Source organism: Taudactylus pleione, unplaced genomic scaffold (genome assembly GCF_031769625.1).
Source record: "Taudactylus pleione unplaced genomic scaffold, aTauple2 ptg000349l, whole genome shotgun sequence".
Taxonomy (NCBI): domain Eukaryota; kingdom Metazoa; phylum Chordata; class Amphibia; order Anura; family Myobatrachidae; genus Taudactylus; species Taudactylus pleione.
The window spans coordinates 615,345-638,860 of record NW_028284750.1 but is presented as its reverse complement, the minus strand read 5'-3'; the positions used below and the strand labels follow the sequence as shown (position 1 = coordinate 638,860).

Below are 23,516 nucleotides of genomic sequence, written 5' to 3'. Positions count from 1 at the left end.
AGACACCCCACCTTCAGCCTGTATACTACACCCTTGTCCATATACAGCCGGAAAGGTATATTTCCCCATCAGTAGCTGTACCTGGAAGTGACGTGGACTGAGGGCGGAAGTGCAGTTTCCTGCCCACACAGTCCACCAAAAAAAGAAAGTTGGCCACGCTACGCTCGCCACAAGGTTATATTCCCCCTCTATGCCCACTTGGATGGTAGGGAATGACGTTGGACACTGGCTGATTACGTCAGGGTACAGAAATTGAAGGGGATCTGTTCACTTTCAAATACAGCCCTGCAAAATTTATACTGACACTCCACCTTCAGCATCTACAATGCAATAGGAACACTCCACAGTCAACCTGTTCACTACAACCCACCACACTTGAACCCTCAACCTGCTCAGTACCTGTGTATTTGCACCTGGACCCAAGTGATATGGCTTTTACTGGAACACTGGAGGACCACAGTTCTGACCCAGGAGTAACAACGCTGCAGCCATTAGGAGCAGGTAAGTGACCGCTTGGCCACCAGAGACAATATGTCGACATTTCATCAGTGTGTCCATAACGAATTATTATAACCATGTCGACATGATAAAACAACATATCATACCACATCCAATACATAGTGCTCTCTAATATATAACAGTGATGTAAATAATTATAATAATACCACCACCACCACCACCACCACCACCGTGTACCCTGTTTTGACTAGTGCTCTGTAGACCGCTGCAGAACTTTTTGGTGCTCTATAAATAAGTGCTTTTAATAGAATACATATTTTATTAAGCAAATATAGGCCAACATTTTATTCAACTTTTTCATTATCTCCGCCAAGATAAATCTAAAAAGGAGGCTCTAGAGTTAATGTGACCAACACAAATTTGCTAGATGCCCAAATCAGTCTGGAGAACACAGAGCTTTTAGTCGTTAATGTGTCAGCATCACTAATTTGTACATTTACCCAGTTCATGCTTTTGCATTATTGCAGGTTACTATGGTAACTAGGTAGTAGTTCCAATCTCTCTGCAAGTGTCTAAGCCATAGTGGTTATCACATATTAACCCTGCTAATATTTAGTTCAGGACCAAAAGTTTGGTCTTAAACGTTAAGGTTTATATAATATGTTCTATACATAGCTGGTGACAGTAGTGCAATATAAATATTACATTTTGCGCTTGCACTGCGGACCTCCTTTAGATATAACATGTCTTGCAGGGTTACTATGAATTAGCAAAAAGATGTGATGCCAATATTTCATACTCAAACTCCACTTGTGCTACTAGTGCACAAAAGAGTTCTGTGTATGGACCAGTCTTATTTAAAAGAGACCATATTCTTGTTATTATTGTGGAATCTAATTGGGAAGGCTTTGCGTTAAATAACTGATTATGGATGCTTCATTCCCTAATTACTAGTTATTACAGACACTCAGTCTTGTATATGAATTAGAATAAGGGGCTGAAGACAGGGCTTTTCGGCAGATACCTAAAGATTAGAACATATGTATCGTTGAATAAATTGGCTTCCTTGCAATGAGTCTTGGGGGCTTATGCGGAGTATGAAGACATAAAATTCCACAGACAGTAATATACAGTATGTTCACTAAAAGCATGTAAATGTGCACGTATCAAAGAATGGACAGGTTGTAATTTGTCTGCAGCTCCGCACCAATAGCACATTTGACAGGTTTGCGTAGAGATACACTTATACCAATTTTTTTTTAACCTTTATTTTGATAGTGAAGTACAAACTTTGTGTTTGATTCTATGAAAACAAAGCATAATATGCACAATGGCTGAAAAAAAGCACCTAACAGCTTCTATAACGAATCTGCAATCAGCAGTGGTGGTCTACTGTAGTTCAGGTGACAGTCATCATCAGCGTGTATTTGCACCTGGACCCAGGTAAGTGATATGGCTTTACAGGAGCATATGCGGCTGGCTTTGTGTGGATTTGCACCTGATAACAATTACACTGAACTTCCTTCCCCCAATACCTCTGCAGCCAGAAGCAGGTGCAAATGTCAGAAGAAAACAAATCTAAATACATGCATATTTGTGTGCTCTGATTTGTGGGCATACGCAGACCCAATTTGTATATTTTACACTACACAAACTGCTGTATGTCTGGAAAGAACTCAGCATTAGCCTCTTATTCATTATAGGGAATGCTGCTTGCCTCATAGATTGGGCATTTTAATACTAAATACAGGGAGGGCTATTTTTGGCATAATATGGGAGGGGGTGCATTTTGGAGACACTGATTTTACCAATAAAATGTACTGCAAATAGCTGCTGAACTCTGACCAGCCAGAAGGTTAGCTTCACAGATACATTTGGCCATACACTGACAAATACTCTTTAAAGGCAAGTCTCAGGTTTTTGCTGATCTTGTGTTGGGAGGAAAAACCTTTGACGAAACAAACTACCCCTCATACATTCATTTATGTATTCACAATGTCACCATTTGGATCTCTTCTAAACTTGTTTTACCCAATATAGCTTACATGATATATTTATAATTGGCAGAAAATATAACTAGCAATTAAAATGCTACCAAACAAACAATAAAATAAAATCAGATGAATGTGGGTTGGTAATACCAAATTTCAATCTATACTATCTCACTGGGAAACTATACATTGCATGTGGTTGTTTGCTTCTGTAAATCCCACTGTGTATAAAATATTACTCAGTGATACTCTCCCACCACCAATATTATACACTGTGTGTATGTTTTCCACCATTTGCACTTACTGTCTCCCATTTTCTATATATACATTTTTCTCTTTGAACTTTCTTGGAAGTTGGTGCTTCTGTGCATGCCTATGATTATAAGCTGTTGCTACATTGATTGTTTAACCTCTGCCTATACCTAGAATTTGCCTCCTCCGAACTGTTCACAGCTTGCTAACTGGATTAGATTGGTATTCAGGTGAAAAAGGTTTTTGTAGCCACTCAAAATGGATGTCACGTTATTGTAATCAACGTCATATTTAATTTGAAATATTTGTGAGTGCTGGCAATCAGACACATAACCTGCACTAGTATCACAGTTTATGCAGTGAAGGTGACTATGGGCCCCATTTACAAACGAAATATAACCCCTTTAGCGCTCGCTAAAGGGGTTATACCTTCTTGCTGTATTTAGTAAACAGCGGTAATCTTAGATTACCGCTGTTTGTACAGCATCGCTCTCGCCATCTAAAAGATGGTGAGAGCGATGCGGGCCCCATTGCCGGCAATGGAGACCCGGCGGTGCCTTTCCGGCTTCAACGAAGCCTTCCAAGCACTGCCGGGTCTCCCTGTCATGCACATGCGCAGACGGACCGTCGCTCATGCGCATGACCCTGGAGCCCCGTCGCTGGAAGAGGACCTCGTCGAGGACGAGGATTCCGCTGGACTTCGCGGGACCTCGCCGGAGGGGTAAGTATTACTAAACACCAGTGGAATTTTCGTTTGTATAACAGTGATACTAAACGAAAATTGCCGCTGGTATTTCACTTCGTTTGTAAATGGGGCCCTATGTCTGGCTGCAGAGATAACCGCAGGGGCTGGCTCATGTCTCATGTTCTGGACAGTGGGTGCATGACATACAGAAACCAAATGCACCCAAAATCTGTGAACAATCAAAAGGTTATTTTTTGCGCACACAGTTTGCGGACTGGCAGCTTGTCTCCCAATGATAAACACCGGATCATAAACAAAATAGTATACAAAGAAATGGATCTAAGCGCACCCCTTCAAGGATATGGACTCAACCTGATTTAATCAGGGAAAATACACCATAAATCATCAAATTTATGGTGTATTTTCCCTGATTAAATCAGTTTGAGTTCATATCCTTGAGGACAGTGCGCTTAGATCCATTTCTTTGTATACCCAAAATCTGTATTTGTTTGTCAGCATTATAAAATATGCAAATACATATTGAGAAAAACAGTGGAGATCTTCTGGCTTCCAAGGTGTGAAATATTCATGCCAAGGTACTGATACAGATGTGTCCTCATACACTTACCTATTAGCGCCATATGGCGTGAGACACCTGGCGCGATTCCAGTGTTGTGCTGTTACTCAACTTTGCGCATTAGTTTACATATAGTGTACTAGGTACTTAGGATTAGTATTTTTGTAACAAAGGAATTGGTATAAAGCTGCAGATTAAGCATAATGATACATTGCGCGGGTCACTTGTCTTTTGCCCTTTTACCCTAGCTTAGTGGTTCCCAACCACGGTCCTCAAGGCACACTAACAGTCCAGGTTTTAAGGATAGCCATACTGGAGCACAGGTGACTTAATTAGTACCTCAGTTATTTTGATTTAACCATCTGTGCTCAAGCATGGATATCACCAAAACCAGGACTGTTAGTGTACCTTGAGGACCGAGGTTGGGAATCACTGCCCTAGCTAGTGTACTTTTCCTCAATCTTGCGTCTAAAGTTGGGTACACATTAGCTTATATGTAGTCCGATCATGCACATCGGGCCGACACATCATCGACATCACCCGCTGTGTACACACTACTAACGACAAAGCGCGTTCCCGTTTGGTCGTCAGTCACATAGTCAGATCTGCCCTACATGCAGCTCAATTTGACAATCCAGCTGATGACTCCATGCAGCGGGATGAGGCTGGCGCCGACATATCGGGCGGTCGGGCACCAGATTGTGTAATGAGTACTGGTCGCACGATATGTCAGCCTGTCGGCGGTACGGTCATCCGTCGCAATGCTGGGTACGCACCATGTTAAGTGTGTACCCAGCTTTAGTTCGCTTACAGTGTACTATGTTAGTGTTTTGGCAAAGCTAAGTCCATGTCGCACTAAACAGGGCTATTTGGTGTGATTTGAGAATAGGTGTATGTGGACACATCATCAAACTTAATAAAATCTTTAACATCTAAATAGTAGAAAATAAAACTATTAGATTAAACTAATGGACAAATAGGACCAAAGCACACATGGTGCAGAAATGAGCACAATGCTAAAGTATTTAATTGATGATGAAACATATCTTGAAATAGTAATAAACGTCAAAGAGGGGAGTGTTTATATACCTTCTACTGCTCTCTTAAAGAACACTTTGCAGCTTCCACAGGTCAGCACTCCATAGTGACACCCAGAGGCCTCATCTGAACACACCAAGCAGAGTTTTGGTGGTGGTCCGGTGCTGGTAGAGGAACTGGACGGAGAAGGGCTCACATCAGGTCTCATTCCAGGGCTGGATAAAAAAAAATAATAAAAAAAGTTACAATATTTTAAAATAAGCTCAAAGGGGATAAAATTCACAAGCAAAGACATATTAAAACACAGTTATGATTACAATATAAACTGTGTATGGAGCTATCAAACAATCACATAGCACTGCACCCTGACTCATCAGATGCAGTGAAGCAATTCAAGTCAGGCAGACGGAGGCTAAAATTAAAGCATCTCTAATCTATAGGAAAAATTGTGCATCTCAGAAATTCCTATATAATGATGATGCATGCTGGATCCTTGTGTCATTTATTTGTGTGTCTTGTTACCTAGTTACTACAATATGTTTGCAGGACAGCTTTAATAAATCTCACAATCACTTTATGGGTAAAGATACTGCTAATAGATTCTGAAAACTGCAACCAGCCACCGCCACAAAAAAATTCCAGCTAGTGCTACATGGTGATGCGCCTGGCTATTAGCAAGACATTCAAGGAATCAATTCTGCAGTATGGACGTTAGTGTCAATTAGATTTTAAAAAAGATGATGAGGTTTTTATAGTTTCATCTCCAAACTTATGAGGCATACACACTTATTCACAAAATAAGAAGTTATGTATCTGCAGGGTATAAACAAAATAAAATACCATGGTTTGTATAGTGTTTCCAAAGAAACGCAGATGGTCTCATCAAGGCCAATATGTTACCAAGCATCATTTATGATGACATGACATCATTTGCGGCAGTGCTAGGTAGTTGTTGATTGTCCTTGCTAGGAGGCCTTGTAATAAACTTATTTACCCATTGACTAAATGCAATGCTTACACATCATGCCAGCCCCTGCTTTACTCACCAGCCATCTGAAAATAAAATAAAACTATATATAAAGGATTTAGTTGTAGTGAGCATCTGTATAAAAATACCGGGACAGACGAGACAAGAAGTTATTCTGCTCTGGTAACCTCTTTGAACCAAATTTCCAAGGTCTTATCCGGTGTCGGACTGGAGCTTGAAGGGCCCACCGGGGGTATGCAATGGTAGGGATCCATGCTTTGGGGAGTGGTCAGTTCATACAGGGGATAAGGCCAGCCCCCACAGAGGTTTGAACAGACATTAGAGATTATGTAATGGACCTTCTAATAGAGTAACAATGTTTAATTCAAGTGCACGGTCTGGAACCTGACATTAGAGCAAGTGGTGCGGCCCTCAGGCAGTGGGGCCCACCTGGGATTTCTCCAGTACCCCTGTGTGCCAGTCCAACCTGGTCTTATCTCCCCATATAAAAATGCTATTTCATTCAAAAGCAATGCCACCTAGAGATCAATTTATCATGAACATTATAGATTGCTATCTTGGTAATAGCCAATAATAAAAACTAAACAAAGCATACCTCGTGCAAATGAGTATCACTGTTTTACGGTCACCAAAATAGTATTTCTAAAATAATATTTCACAAATTTACATTGTAGTCTGTTAGACAGCTGCTCCTGATGGGTTCGGATAGCAACCATTGCAATCACCACCTATTAATCACAGTCAATATAATGAATAGAGAAATCCAGCACCCCGACATAATAAGACAAAGGTTAGTGTTCACTGTAGGTACAGGGTGCTGATCAGTGAGGACGACACATTTTAATTTTCTAGCACAAAATAGCACATTACAGCTACAATGAGGCACATCAAAATTAAAATATGCCCTCCTCACTATTCAGAAAGCCTGCACCTAGAGTGAATGCATTTATGTATAATAAATCCACAGGCCTCTCTCATCAGGTATGGCGTGGTGCTACATGCTGGATCCCTTGGGTTACATTTACAAAGAAAAGCTTACACTAGATGATATATTGAAATAGTTATTGTCACGTGGCATAGTAGTATCTGTACTTCCTTCAATACCAAAATAAGATTAATGTTCATATATATGGGGATTGCTATGCATTCTAATATTCTACTTTAACAAGGATTGCAAACCTATGCAAGCAACCTTCAAGAGTCATGGGCTTCTGGCAGAATTAATCCTGGGAGCACAGACCAAACATCAATGATACAGTATATATATATATATATATATATATATATATATATATATATATATATATATATATATATATGAATAAATATATATATATATATATATTTAGATTGGAGTATTTACTCTTCATACCATTAAACTCCATTGGTGCAAGATTTAAACTTAACAAGCATTAAAATATATATTTTTTCCCTCTACCCTTAAAGCAATATTTTACAAAACATTTTAAAAATGACAAATGAAAGTTAATGATAGTATGTAAAACCAGTACTGGCATGGTGCACAATAATGTAAGTATAGCGTAAGTGGGGCTGGGCAGCACCTGAAAGCCTATGGGCAGGATAGTGTACAGGGATAATTGTTCTTCTGGATGAATGAACATGCTTTGTCTGTTTCCAGTCAATGAATAATAGTAAATATATGGCTAGGAGAGACAAATGTACGACTACAGTAACTTTATATATCTAGAGCACTTGTTTGCTTAGTGGCAGAGTGTGGATAGCTGCATGCATGGGCAAAGTTAGTTTTCCCGAGGCACTCTCAACAGACAAGCTCTCCTTCTATGAACTTAAATCACTGCAATGAGAGCTGTTATGACTTGAATAATAAGAGCACGTTGCTAGTGCGTGCACCAACATTATTCATGGATAGTCCTGCACTTTATTTCCTGCATTAGCAACATGGAAAGACATAGCTGCTGCCAAATGTCTATAATGTAGCTCTTCAGCATTCCACACGTGTTCTATTATTTTCTGGCATACGTGTAGTGGGAGAGGTAGGTCATTAAATAATCATTTACTGTAAAGAAAGAACAGTATTTTAACCGTGTTAAGCAATTTTCGGCCAACTCGTAGCTAATTGAACCAGCCCCATAACTGTGATTGCCAAAGTGGAATGGAAATTTTAATTGAATGGTTGGGAGCTTGCAGGATGCCTAAGCCTACAGAAGATGTAGTGACTTTGATAGTGTGAAATAACTTTTTACACTCCTGCCATCAGATGAATTGTTAGGCTACTTACAAAGTGCCACACCATATGTGTGGAATTCGAATAGTTTTTTTTTTTTGGTAGCTCTAAGATATGGGCATCTGGTGGAACAGTTCAACTGTTGCTCTGATTGGGCTTCAGAGCCCACATATCTGCCTGCTGCCTCCTGAGATGGCGAGCAGAAATGTACAAATAAATATGGCTTTTTGGCACCCAAACTGGCACTTCTGGCACTGTGCCCATTAGTTTAGACAGGTTTAGTCACTTTGAGCAGCTAAACCCTTTGCTTTTTGGGCACAACAAATGCGATACTTCAATTGTTTTGGGTGCCAATTAAGTGCTCCGTCGGGTACCAATTAATTATCACCGTCCTGAAAACAATTGAATCGCTCGCTCCCTATGCATGATGCCAATTCACATTAAATACCACACTGTGCATACTGCCAATTCACATTATACACCACACTATGGGAGGGATCTAATTACCCGCACCGGGAGATTCAATTTCCAGGGTTTATCCCGCGCATTAAACTGCGTAGGTGGACTTTTTCCATGTCTTTATTCCCAAATTCACATTATATGCCATACTGTCCCTCTCATGTTTTTTTATTTTAGTAACTTGCCAATCTCATTCTATGAATACCACAGCAGCTTTTTCCAAGTGACGTCTCGTTATCGCCATGCAGGCCAGCAAAGGAGGAGAAATAGATGGACCAACAGATGGGAGCGCCACCTGCATCACTTAGAATGCTGGGTGGGGCACAGCTTGCCTGGCATTGTGACTCCTCTGAGAGTAGTCCCGTTTATTTTTACGTCAAGAGAACTGCTGTAGTTTTGCCTGTAGCCAGGATGACACGTGCGCCCAACAACCCCCCTCCTACTCCTCCAACCATCTCTCCTGGTCGGCATCCTCTAGTTATGGCCCTGCTACTGAAATGTGAAATCAAGTTGTATAATGCTGCTGCAAGTTATGCAATTCAAATATTTCAGGGTATTAGATATGGTCCTGAAAACTTTTTATAAGCATTCATAAATATGTAAAAAAGCTGTTATAAAGTTGTGCATTTTAAGTTAAGAGGATCATTAGTACTTGAAATGTATAATTGCTTTGTACAAGATAATAAAGACTATGTATATAAAAATGTAAATTAAATGGAGGATTGGTTGCTTTTGCCACATAAAAGATTGTGATCTAAGAAAGGTTACTGAACGGGGTGCTTAATGTGAGCTGTCCTAGATTGCAATCAAAGTGAAAATGGCAGGTCTTGTCACAGCTCCACTTCAGATGTCCATTCTCTATTTGATTACAACCATAATGCAATTTATGCTTGTGAGTAAGCAGCATACATGGAGCAAAACCCATCATCTGGAACACATTGATAAAACATGGCATCATCTGCAACCCCAACAGCTATTATGCAATGGGCTGTGATGCTGGGTACACACTTAACAATGTGTACCCAGCTGACATGTCGTGTGCCAGGTCCGGGCTGGGGGTGCTGGCATAGGCAAGTGCGTAACACACTTTCTGATGCGGGGAGCGACATGCGGCATTGGCAAAGTCGCTGATGATGCGCGGGAGCGCACTTAGTCGGCTAAATAGCAGATACACACTGCGCAATGTGGACGTTATGTCGTCCGATCCATATTGTCTAGTTACGTGTATCCGACTTTAGAGGAACAAACCAGGTGTGGACCACAATATTGCAACAAACTCCATAACAATGAACTTTCAAAATTCTTATTGGCATAGTCAGACAAGGAAGATAACTATTTCCATATAGTTACTTAGCAATAAATAACATTTCATAAATGAAATTCCACTCTGACTAAGGTTAGCTAGATCTATATAGCACACAAGGGATTCTGAAAATACATGGAACATTGGGCCTGATTCAGACTTGGGAATAGAGAGAGATATCTCTCTCAACTGATCATCTTGGTGAAACCATGCTGCACTGCAGGTGAGGCAGATATAAAATGTGCAGAGAGATTTACATTTGGGAGGGAGGTGTCCAAACTGACATATAAATTGTAGAGTAATAATTAAGCTGTGCAGTATTTGTGGGCTACATGTAAAAGCAGCCAGTATTTACCTACATGCAAAAAAATATATATGTATTTACACCCCTTGCATTGCAACATGGTTTGTCCAGGTACACAGTTAAGTGCTCTCTCTCTCTCTATTCCCAACTCTGAATCAGGCCCATTATGCCAATGTGAGTGGTGTATACAGGGAATTCTTTGAAGGGCTATTTGCCTATCACAAATGTAATGAACTGGGCAGGCGTTACACCTGTTAAAATGATTTGGTTATAAACGACCTACTAATCTCAGGTCTGAATTTCATCAGCTCCATTCCACACTAAAGAGTACTAAAAAGAAAAAAGGTAGAAATTAAGATAGCAAACACTCCCAGAGAAAGGAATTATATTAGTTTAACAAATAATTAATAAGTTAAAAAAAACAAAACAAATTGAAGCCAGGATGATGTGCATAACAGTATGCAATTATATGACCCAAAGTGGGTGCTATTATCTTGTAGCATTAGGGACACCGGTACAGAAAGGCCTTGACATGGCCTGGTGTCCATGTAGAGGTGCAAGGCATAGACATTATTGTATCTCAATGCTGTGCTACTTTTCCTAGCCGATTTCTTGGAAAGATATATAAGAAAGCATTCATGAAAATAAGCCAAAACACTATCAAATGTAATGACTGTCGTGGACAACATTTTATCTTGTCGGGTGGTAGCTCCTATAACACAGGCCATGGGATCTGTTGCCCAGAATGCTTAGAACTGCGTCTGATCATTTATAGAATTCACTAAATAGTAGCAGTAAAACTTTTTTCATTCTTGTTGATTATATATATCTCAATGCTGCTTGAGAACATAGCATGACTTGAAAAGCTAAAAATAAATTATTAAATACCACAGTATCCCAGAGAGCCGAATCTAATTTGGGGTTTGGCATCTTCAGCAGGCAATCCATCTAGCCGACATCAGATAAATGACAATATTTACTGGGCCATGTGGGAAGTTGCCAGATTCAATACTGTCTGTGGATATCTTGCCAAGGGTAAAAATAATGCAACACAAGTAGTTATTGCAATGGACAACCAAAGCACACAATCCAGGCTCCAGGAGGGATTCTGTGGGTAAGCTGGGGAGCGTAGGGTAAAATAATTCAGGATATTAAAAGGTTCTTAAAATCTGTAATTATAGGGTTACCTGCTCTAATGTTCTTGTAAAACTGAAGCTAAATCATACTCTAAAGTGCAGCTAAAGCCAAAATATGGAAACAATGCTATTCTCACATGTGAGAAAACTGACTTTACATAACTGATGGCAGCCACAATAGCTGTCACACTGAGCAGCACTGTGCTGAGGTTGTTATCACATCACTGCTAATAGGACAGTTGATAATTTTATCATTTATTTACTGATGGTTTAAAATGAGATGTGGGATGGGACGTCACAGAAATAGTAGCACAGAGTAAACAACATACAAATTATATGAATGAGTCGTTCACGTAATCATAGAGACCGAAAACGCATATTATCCTTTCCTCTACAACTTATTACAGGATTAAACTGTCATTATATGTAGGCAAATAGTATTTCTCTTAAATTGCTCATTACTACCTCTGGGACTTCCGCTTTTCAGATTTACCCCCCTTCTAACCTTGCTCCTCCCACTTCCCTGTTCCATGCGGACCTCTGTTTGCTAAATAGTGAGATATGCACGCTGATGCTTCACTGTAAGAGGCAGAGCTGTTACTTATGTTCTTATTCACAGGAAATCAATGAAGTTGTTTGAGGAGGGGTGAGACGCATCAACAGGTATATGATGAGAACGGAGTAGGACCAATTAACAGCATAAAATATCCACCACCGGTTGTTGTGATTGACACAATGCTGCAAAGTTTTCCAAAGTGAACTTTTAATTATGAAAATTCACAGCGGTGTTAAACGAAACACTTTAAGCATAATCCAGTGGTTCACAAACTTTTTTGAATCACGGCACCCTAGAGTACCAGCGTTTTTTCCATGGCAAAGCTGGGTCAAAAGTTTCTTATTGAGAAATTCAGCAAAATTGAAACAAAGTAAATTGTGCTTAGGTACAGTTATGTGGTGGCTGACAGAGCTGTGCTTCTTTTTGTCCACATCATTTTTAATTGGCAGCCATTAGCACTGATTTGGTAGTGGCACCCAGTTTGGGAGCCACTGACATAATGTATTCTAGAAAGGACATGTACACTATATAACTAGTGCAATAAAAAGGCAGATTTTTAAGGCACACACTGTTAGTACAAAATGTAATGAAACAGAGTCAACAAAACAAAAAAAGTAAATCTATTAAAAACAATAGCGCCGATCAGAAATCTAAATCAAGTGTTTACTTTTACTTTTGTCCTCCAGATTGCAAGCTCTTGCAGATTTTGCTTTAGTGCATAATAAGCAGAGATATTATATTTATTGTTTTTATTAAGATGCAGTAAAATGTGCCTGACAGAGGTCGGATTTACATGCTACCTTATGTAAACATGCAATGCTATGAATTAATCCAATATACCATTCTGTTAGTAATTATGTTATACCTTAGGTAACACTGAATAATTCAACACCATTGTCTTCACCAAGTTTAATCTTGGGAAAGTAGATCTTTATTCAGGAATCAACTTTGTGTGACCCAGCAAGGTATTTTTATAGCCATACCTATGTCAATAATGTAATACATTGGTACCTACTGTCCCTAATTTCAGACACAGGGCAAGGACTGTGTACAAAAGCAAAAGGACACTATAACAAGTATCTATATTTTCTGTTCAGCTAAATACATTGGTAACACTTATTACACTTTCCACTTTTTACATAAATTGTTAAACATAAGCTACATTCTAATATTATATGAAGCACATTCTAATATTATATGAAGCACATTCTAATATTATATTAAATGCTGGAAACCATTCCCACAGTTAGATTTTCACATATTTCTATACACTATTCAATACATATGGAAGTGTGGCTATATTAAAGAGACGAAAAAGAAAAAGAACAACTATATCTTCATTTTGTAACCGCATAAAAAACAACAAACAAATAAGATGAAATAAAACCCATGTTAATCTTAAATATAGTGGCTGCTACTTGCATCCTACTGGTCACTGGACAAAATACAGGATGGAGGAGCAGATGAGTGGTAGGCTCAATAAATCTGCAGTAAAAAGTTAGCCGTTACTGATTGGACCTCCAGCTCACAACCAGCCTCTGCCACCATTTACAGGTAATAAATAAAGTTGATTTGCCAAATCTGAATATGGTAGGAGGGGTTTGTTGGTAAAATATTTTATAAAGGCATTTGAGCAGGTTTAAAGAAATATATATACACACACATATACATACATCATATATATATATATACATACTTTTTTTTTTTTTGTAAGCTGTAGCGGTATGAATGATAAAAATTTAATACAAACTGTGAAATGCAGACAGAACAAAGTGCAACGTAGTGGGGAAACATAATATATTAGTACAATTTTATCTTGTGTCCTTCAGATGTGCGTATGATTAGAGTAGGCACACTTTCTTGACCATTTGATAAGAGCGGTTTTACTAAACAGTACTGGCTGAGCTGCGTTAGCCAGGAAACCCAACATTATTATTTCAGTGCGTGCCCAGCTGACATGTGGCATGTGTGTCCTGTGCTTCAGATACTCACAGGAGAAAACTAGCCACTGCCAACAAGTAACAACTAGTGTCCTAGTAAACAAACTCTAGGCTGATGACATTATCTTTGAATATTAATACCTGCTGTTGAGCTTTACCTTTAAGTTAATCTGTGTAGAAGCTTATATTCTCTAAAAGTCTGCTTCTTATTGGTGACAGATTCAGTATAATGTTCACTATGTGCAATATGGGTATAGGTAAATACTGTAAATACTGTACCGTTACGCTTCCAACTGAACTCTACATATTTGTCTGGGTCTGTGTTATTCAATTAGCTAGATCAGGGATGGGGAACCTCAGGCCCAGGGGCCGTATAAAACCTGCGGAATCATTTGGTCTGGCCCTCAGATTTTTTTCTGCTAGCCTCATCTGGCTGGCAGGATGCCTAGAATGTCACCCTGCAGCCAGAATCTATGCAGCAGTGCCGCCTGGAGCATCCTTAGGATGCTTCACAGTCAAACCGCTGCCCTTACAGCTCCTCGGAGCATTCTCACGATGCTCCGGCCATTACTGTAATCACCGGCCATTGTGGCCCTGCCCCCATGTGATGTCACACTGATGGGCCATGGCCTGCACAGGCCCGCGAATAATGTTACATATATCAAAATGGCCCTAGGCAGAAAAAAGGTTCCCGCCCCTGAGCTAGATGATGGTTATCCACAAGGCCGGCTCCAGGGTTCTGAGCACCCTGTGCCGGCTCTTGAGAGAGCGCCCTAACCTCGCGTGCGGTGAATTTGGGGGCATGGCCTAATTACCATAGGCCACGCCCTCTGTGTGACGTTACTTGGAGGCATGCCTCCAAATAACATCAGGCTGGAGGTGAAGCCCAGCACTCCGTCACTGGCTGGGCTTCCCCCAGCCCTCTCCCGACAGTGAATGGTTGCCACGCGCGCATCCATTCACTCTCCGGGGGTCCGGCACCGCCGCACAGCTGCGACGATGGGGGTCCCCAGCCTCCCGATTTGACCACCCACAGGCCACTTCGGCTGAAATCAGGATGCTGGGGAGGGGTGCTGCTCTCTATGGGTGACGCCCCTGTGCGACCGCACTGTCGAACACCCCTAGAGCAGGCCCTGGTTATCCAGATCCATAAATTAAGGATAACTAATTGTCTTGCTCTTTTTAGGTTGCATTAGTAAAAGGGTTGAAGCTGATGACAATGGTATGGATGGAACAGTGCCAGTAAAAAGTGTCATCACTGCTTACTACTCAGAGAATATGACAAAGTACTGAGAGTACCATAGACACACCAGTCCTACTTCTAATGCTTTCTCATGTCATTCATTTAAGTGAACTGTAAAGAAATTCATTATGTTTGTACGACACAAAGGTCCCTGCTGGACGTCTATACTAATAGGCGCCCGACGGAGCAAAACAATTGTCACTCCGTTCGGGTGCCCATTAGGAGTTATCGAGGCCACAAGCACCGGGTTTAGCTGCGCACAGTGGATAAACCTGTCTAAATTAGTGGTTAGAGCGCCCCAAAAACAGGGCTTTGGACACATTTCTTCTTGCACATCAGGAGGCTGCGAGAAGAAATGTGTGCCGCCTCAGCATTGGGTATCCGAACGGAGCAACAATTGAATTGCTCCATTGGGCGCCTATTCGTATAGATGCCCAGCAGGGGGTGTCTAAAACAATTGAGCCTTAAACTATTCCTTAAAAGCACAATTGTCATTCTTGGGAGTGGATATAGGACTGATGATGAGTTGTGTCTATGCCCCTCTGTTTAGCACAAAATATATAAAAATGTATTTGCATGCCCACAAAAAAAAGCATAGGCCTATGTCTGTATGTAGGTCTGACACTTCCGCCATCTAGTGCTTGGAGTGGCAGGACGGTGGAGGGAAGGAGAAGTTAAACTACAGTAACCAACATGCAAATCATCACCGAAATGTAATTTCAATTTATTGCAACTGAGGCAGGGCCTGGCAGCTATCGTGTTACCTGCGGGTGCCTTAGGGCTCATGACAGTACATGCTGATGATGACGGTCAAACTCCAGCGCTAGCTAGCTGCTTCTGATGCAGATTCACCTCTGAAGTCCTTCATTATATGATTTTGTGGGCATATTTCTTAATTCATTTTTGTTTTTCTTTGTACATGACAACATTCTATATGCTGTATTATAGAAGTTTTTCTTTTATTTAAAGCAAAAGCTATTGATATATATATATATATATACATACATACACACAGTCAATTAGGTCCACACTCACGTCTGGTTGTAATTAATGCTGAGGTGTCAACCCATAAAGGCAACAAGGTCCTTTTCAATATAAAAAATTCAAAAAAAGGGTGCACTGACTCACCAGTCTTTCCAGAAAATTTTAATGCAACCACGTGGTACAATGAGGTTACACAAAGCAGCTACACAAAACAATATTACTCCACAGCCAGCCGACCACCCGCACACTTGCCTCAGAGGCCGCCGATGACTGACAGCTCAACTGGGCGGGCACATGTAAATGCCCACCCAGTTGTAACATTCGTCACGACACATCGACGATTGGTAAATGTAAGGCCAATTGGTAAACAATTGTGCTGCGGAGCAAGCTTTTTAAGGAATACTTTAATTACCTAACTTTAAAAAACAAACAAAAATCCTAATGAACGGAAGCTCAGACTTGCATTAACCGACACAGAAAGGATATATAAAACAAATGCTTCAGGCTTCCAATTGTTTTAATAATATCCTGATTGTCTCTTATTAAGAAGCTCTTTAATCTCTTCCAATGAAGAGCACATTCTGGATTGTCCTGGACCTTATTCAAAATACATAAATCAATATTCACAATCTCTAACTCAAACAATAACTCAGACAGCACTCCAGGATAAAACACACATTTTTCTCCAGGAATTCTAAAGGTCTGTGAGACTTCACAGAGAAACTCACACAAACAGTCCTCTCTAAGGGGATAATACAGAAACCCCCACATAGCTGGGCTTGTACATTATAAATGCTAGGGACCAACAAATTCACCTTCATTTCAACAGTGCCAGTGTGTACCCGGTTTAAATGGGCACCAATATTAATCACTTTATATAAAGCTTTTTCCCCTTAATGAATAGAACAGTTTTTACACTTTGGTGATATGCCAGTTTCTCCGTGAATAACTTTTCTACATAAATAATAGTTGTTTCAGGAAAGAAAATAAAGAAAATAAACTGGAGTGGCTAAATTTATTATGACGATCAGACGATTTTATGCAAATCAGCTATTCCACAGATAATGCTGACGTAGGATGTCTAAATGTGTATAAAAACGAAAAGGCAAAAGGAATGTAGAGGCTAATGACGTATATCACTCATGAAATAATGGGTAAATGATGCGATCTGACTGAGTTATGACCGTGAAGTGATTGTTGGCTCCGGCAGCATGCGGTGCAAGCATTAGCAAAACAGCTGCACTGGTGAATTGTTTGAGTACACTATAACAACTTGCGTCACCAGAGTTATATCCTATGGGCTACATAAGCCTATCCTTGCTCCATTGCTATCAGCTGCAAATAGGATGAAATGCCTCCAATTTGCTCAGGAACACGGGAAAGGACAGCAAATGATTGGAAACGGGACAAGTGGTGTGACAAATCATGTTATTACACCATGCAGATGGTAGGGTGAGGATATGGAGACAACAGCACAAAAGAATGGATCCTTCTTGCATTGTCACTACTCTTCAGGCTGATGAAGGCCACCAATGTACTGTGCAGGGTACCGTTTGTTAAGAGGCCATCTGAATTGGTCCCTGATTCAGCTTATCCAAAATTTGATATTCTCTTGGTTGTCTGTGGGACTGGACACAGTCAGGCACGGGAATCCAGTAGCTGTTTACGGCCACAAGCCGTGCGCTCAGACCCAGTTTTTTCTGCTGGACCACCCCATGTACACTTTAACTACTGCCGGTCTCAAATAATCCACCAGTGCAGCCATTTTGCTAATGTGAGCACGGCTGCTGCCAGAGCCAACAATCATTCCACATTCTAGGGGCCTGATTCAGCAAGGATCGCTATTCTGCCAATAGGCATGCAACGCAGTTGCTAATATCAGCGGTGATATGCAAATTATTGTATTTGCATTGCAATCGCAGCCTAACATAAGGATGCCCACTATCCCTTACTCACATCAGTATACTTTAGCAACATAGCGAAATAATCAATAACATCGGACCCATACGCACAGTTACGGCAGGTCAGACCTCACTCAGGAATTGCTAACTTCAGCGCACGCTATGAGGCCTCAGGCTGTGTATGGTATCGCAGTGGATAAATTATTCATGCCCATGCAAGGGCCTTGAAACGCACTGGCACGCCTGCATTCACCAAACCCCCCCCCTTCACCACCCAGAAACGGCACTTCCTGTCAATCACTCTGCAATGGGTCTGCATAGAAGCAATCGCAGTTCCGATCGCAGTGGCTGATTCACCCATGCGCACTGCTGAATCAGGCCATAAGTCCGTCCAATTGCGTTGTTAGTGATACACTTCATTAGTCTCTACATACTGTCGGCTTTCTGGTCTTACACAGATTCAGACACCCTATGCCAGCATTACCTATATTGTAGCTACTTTTTATAAAATCACCTGGAGGATTAATAATTTACCCACTCAGTGTACACTTTATTTGATACAATTTTCAAGACTTTTTGCAAGGTTACTTCCACCCAATGGGGGTGATTCAATTGTTTTAGCGTGCCCTCTTGCGCCCGATCACCCATCACTTTAGACGGGCTATATTCAATTATTTGTTGTTTGTTCTGGCGCTTGCCACCCATTGCTCTTTACAGTCTAAACCATTATGCGTGACAAGGAAAATGTACAAAAAGCCGGACTTTCACACATTCTGCTTGCCACCTCAGGAGGGGCGAGCAGAAATAATGGGCGCCCAAACAGAGCAACAATTGAATTGCTCCAAAAAACTATTGAATTATCCCCAATTAGTGCAACCCCATACCTTTACACCTAAATGTAATCACCATGCTCTTCCTAGCATAGTAATATCAAATTACTGTAATTTATAGGATGTTAAACATTGTTATTGAATCTAGTAACAATGGTGGATGTGTTACTAAGGGGATGCAATCGGGAAACCGGCTGAAGTGATCCCGACAGCCGGCTTCCCGGCTGCTTTATCCCGGCATGGGTTAAATGATAGGCGTCTATATCTAGGCGCCAGTCATTTTCCCGACGCCGGAAGACAGGCGCCCGTCATCCCGATCAAAGGGATGCCGGGCACGGCGAGTGGACAGCCGTGGGGGGGGGGGGGGGGAGGGTTAGGTTTAGCGCACCCGGGGGGGACAGGGTAGGCACCTCCCCGGGAGGGTTAGGCTAGGGGGAGGGAGGGTTAGGCACCCCAGGGGGGGGGACTTAGGGTTAGGCACCCCCCCCCGGGGGACTTAGGTTTAGACAGCGGGGAAGGGGGGGTTAGGCACTTACAGGGGGGATTAGGGTTAGACACTTGGGGGGAGGTTAGGGTTAGGCACCCCTAAGGAGGGTTAGGGTTAGGTTAGTTATTACTTACCTGAGGACGATCGGGATTTCCATGGCTGTCGGGCTGCCGCGATCTGTTCATCTGTCGGGCTGCCGCTGCATTTTTTATGCAGGGACAGCGGTTGCGGTAACACGCTGTCCCTGCGATGTTACAGAAGGTATTGTTTTCGGGATTCCTTCAGTGTCTGCTTCTGCGCATGCTCAGTCATGAATTTGTGAATTAATCTCCGTCCCTGCTTTGCCGTGACCGCCGACAGGTAAGTCACTCTAGAGCCTGCCAAAAGTGCCTAAATTGATTGACATGTGCACACAGGCTTTATATTAGTCTGTATACATGTATCTTTATATGCTTTTATATTTAAAAATTATATAACAAATACAGACTAATATAAATCCTGTGTAAACATGTCAATCAATTTAGGCAGTTTTGACAGGCTGTATTTGGACATACCCTTGGCGGTCACCGCAAAGCAGGAACAAAGACTGGGCGGAGTTACAAGATGCTGCAGGGGCTTATGGGAAAATTTCCCTCTGTCCCTGCAGTTTTTGGGAAATGTAAGTTTTCTCTTCATATAACGCGTGAACGCGTTATATGAAGTCAATATTTTTAGTAATTTTTGCTTTGCTGTATAGCAAAAAGCGTTAAAGCACTGTAGAGATCAATGGCTGATCCCTACAGTGCGGTACTCTGCAATATGGGAATGGAGAAGATAATTGCGTTATCTTCTCCATTAACCCATTGCTGAATAGTGGATTAACATAAAAAATGCAAAAATTATAGTTTCCATAATTTTTATGTAAAAAAAAAAAATCATTGCCGAATAGACCCCTTAGTATTCGTTGTTTGATATACAAGGATACAAGATATACATGTGTTTAATTTCTAAGCAAAAAAGGGGATATGTTCCAAGATGGAATGTCAATTTTGGTTATTGTAATGGTGGGTTAGAATATTTTTCACCTTACATTTAGATGGCCCCAACCAGTGTGTGTAGCATTTCATAGGTCTCAACTAAACACTAATATAACTGTATATGAATTGGTGCTTTTAGGACCTAATAACAGCACAGAGGCAAGCTGCTATTATATCCAAGCAACAATGATTAGTCACTATCGTGGTAGATAAATCTAATTTGCTCCTGCCCTAAAATCTAGCGAATTGGGAATTTCTTGTCCCGGAAAATATTATAAAAGTGGCCTCATGTGATTGGTATGGCCAAAATGTCAGTAGGCAGAGTCAAATCAGTTTTCTCTGTACGCAGTGTGCTATAGATCAGGGTACAATTATGGTGACAGACGCAGGAGTCTATGGCCTGCAATCCTATGTGCTTTAAACAGCCAGCTGTACAGTGTCTAATACACTCTCATTAGGTGGCCATGACTGAACTAGCTAAGTAATAAATAGATATGATATCTTTGCGGAACTAGTGAAATAAAATACCTAGGTGTCCCCAATAGGAAAAGTGTATTTGATTCTTCCTTTAATAATTTTAAAATAAAACTAATAAACCAGCGAGTCTAGGGAAAGTGCCTAGAGAAATCCCAACAGATCCACATAATAGAAAAGAAATATCTGTGCCTGGAAGAAGTATCAATTACAACCTAAATATGGCAATTTGCTAACAATTGGTTTAAGAAACAATATTTATTAATAAAATGTAAATCATTATGAACATCATACAAAAAATAAACAGAATATTAGGATGGCTGTTAATATCAGGAAGTGATGAGGTAGTGTGACCAATATTTCAGCCAAGTTCACACAGTCATACGGGAATAAAATTCCAATAACTAAGAATTTCCAAAATACAAGTCATAAACTTAGATTGACATAATATTCAGCTAAACCACAGACGAGACTCTAAAGCTGGGTACACTCTGTACGATGTATCATACGATATATCATTCCGACATGGCTCAGAACAATATACCATACACATTGTATAGTGTGTACACCTGAACTGCTTTTCATTGCATCATCCCATCTGCAGTCCTGCATGTCAGATAGGACGATGCAATGAGCAATGCGGGGCAGTTACATGCATGTAACAATGTATCACGCCCACGTATGCCGGATCGTGCAGTGTGTACAGCGTGCCCAATGTATCGTTACATTGCATCGTCACTAGGTTGCACTAACGTATGGTGTGCACTCATCTTAAGAGACGCTTTAAACAGTTTCTGTTCCAAGGCAGATGTTAAGGTGTAAGTGCCTATATATAATTCCCAGATGATGGTCTGTGTGCAGCACTCTAACACAGGTAATAGGCTGTAGTGAGTGGCAACCTGCTAATCGGGAACAGACACGTCCAGGTGAATAGATGAAAGGAGCAGTCTCTGTTTAAAATAAAACCACTAATAAAAACTTGAAATATCCCTGTCTGGGTGGTAGTTTTTCTCTGTATTCAAAGACATAATTCCCAAGAGAATCATTAGTACTGTGACTTTATCAAGGTTGTTGGCCAATTGAAATTTACAGCATGGCTAGATAAAATCCGGTGAATAGTTTCCAGACGTGAATCAGGGATGTTGGCCATCCTTCTCATAATCATCTCAGTTTGCAGAAGAAAATACCCCCCTTGATCTACTTTGATGATCATTTCCGATTGGCTAATGTAACATTTCATGATCAGATAAAAGAAGAAATAGTATTTTGTGATTACACATTATTTCAGGCATTTAATCCCACACACATAAAGCTATTCATAATAGACTACAGTTCCTGAGGCAGAAATCACATGCCAACACCTCGGAGGAAGTCATACAATTCATAGCAAAACACTGACTGCACCTCTACTAGTATTTACTCCCATGTTCCGTTACAAACTCTTCACAGCCAACTTCTAGATCAAGCTGTAAAATAAAACTCATATATATATATATATATATATATATAAACTGAACTATAAAATACAGCTCTTATCTTGTTAGCAAATATATTGAAAGGTCAATCAGTAGTTGTAGAATTGTAGGCACATTTCTCCAGAACTCACTACAGGCAAACAAAAAGCACACTTGTATTTACAATTTAGCATTGGCCCTGGAAAAATACAAAGAAATAGCAAATGCCAAACAGTGATTCAGTGTGCAAATATTTCAAAACAGAGCGAAAAAGAAAATAAATACTTCAACAAATATAAAAAGAAATCATTCAGTAAAATGAAAGTTTTATGGGGCTCTAGATGGAACAGAACCAGGATGGTGTTTTGTGAAATGCAAACATTAATTGCATACTGTTCAGAAATATACCCAACACTAGTTGGTCTATAACATGGCTGACCCCCATAGGTTGGCCTGCTTGCACATAGCCAATACGTGGTCTTCTCTTCATGTACATACATGGACAGAACTGGTTTAGAAGACATAAAATACATCTCCAAACCCCAACAGGACACTGGCATAAAGACTCACTGCTCAAGGTGAACGATGTATTGCCTGGAGAAGGCTTAGAGATGTACAGATCAGGTCCTTAACATTAAATATACAATGCATAAAACCTCTTTGTCTCCCAAGCAAGACATTCATAGATTGTTGATGCACTCAATCATGGCATGTATGTCTGAAAGGGAGCAGACAATGGTGTGATAAAAGGAGGAAGTGGGGAAAAAGAGAGATGTTCCTTGGCACACCTTAGGGTAATGAAAGAGGACCAGTACTCATATCTCCTCAGCACACATTTAAGTAAGTATTGCTCAGCTGGCATAGACCTCACCTTAGACGGGAGCTGCAGACAGCGCGATACAATTTAATTTAGCCCAAAGAGAAAACTTTTTATTATCAAAATATTCCGACGACAGATTATATCAAATTTTAAGACAAAAAAAGTTCCTTATAGATGGTTCACACTGCTTATCTCATCTTTTCTTAATGTTTCTTATTTTAGAAAGAACTTTTTTTGCCTCATAAGTCTTGTGTACTATCCGTTATTTAATTTATATGAATAAAAACTCTCCAATATGTTGTTTTCCATGTAATATTACTACCATTAGTAACACAGTTACGGACAATATGATGGTGCTATCTGCTGGTTTTACATTAATACAGTACAAAAACATATTTACAGCAGAATAAAAC

At 40.5% G+C, this 23,516-nt stretch overlaps 1 protein-coding gene across 3 annotated transcripts in view; it reads right to left on the bottom strand.

The window, feature by feature from the left end:
- The window catches only part of NR3C1 (nuclear receptor subfamily 3 group C member 1), a 178,980-nt gene that overhangs the window by 55,161 nt on the left and 100,303 nt on the right, over positions 1-23,516 (bottom strand). For all 3 annotated transcript variants that reach the window (XM_088444108.1, XM_088444109.1, XM_088444107.1), the window contains exon 3: positions 5,054-5,217. In XM_088444108.1, the coding sequence (XP_088300234.1) occupies positions 5,054-5,217 (164 nt within the window). The remainder of the gene's footprint in view (positions 1-5,053; positions 5,218-23,516) is intronic.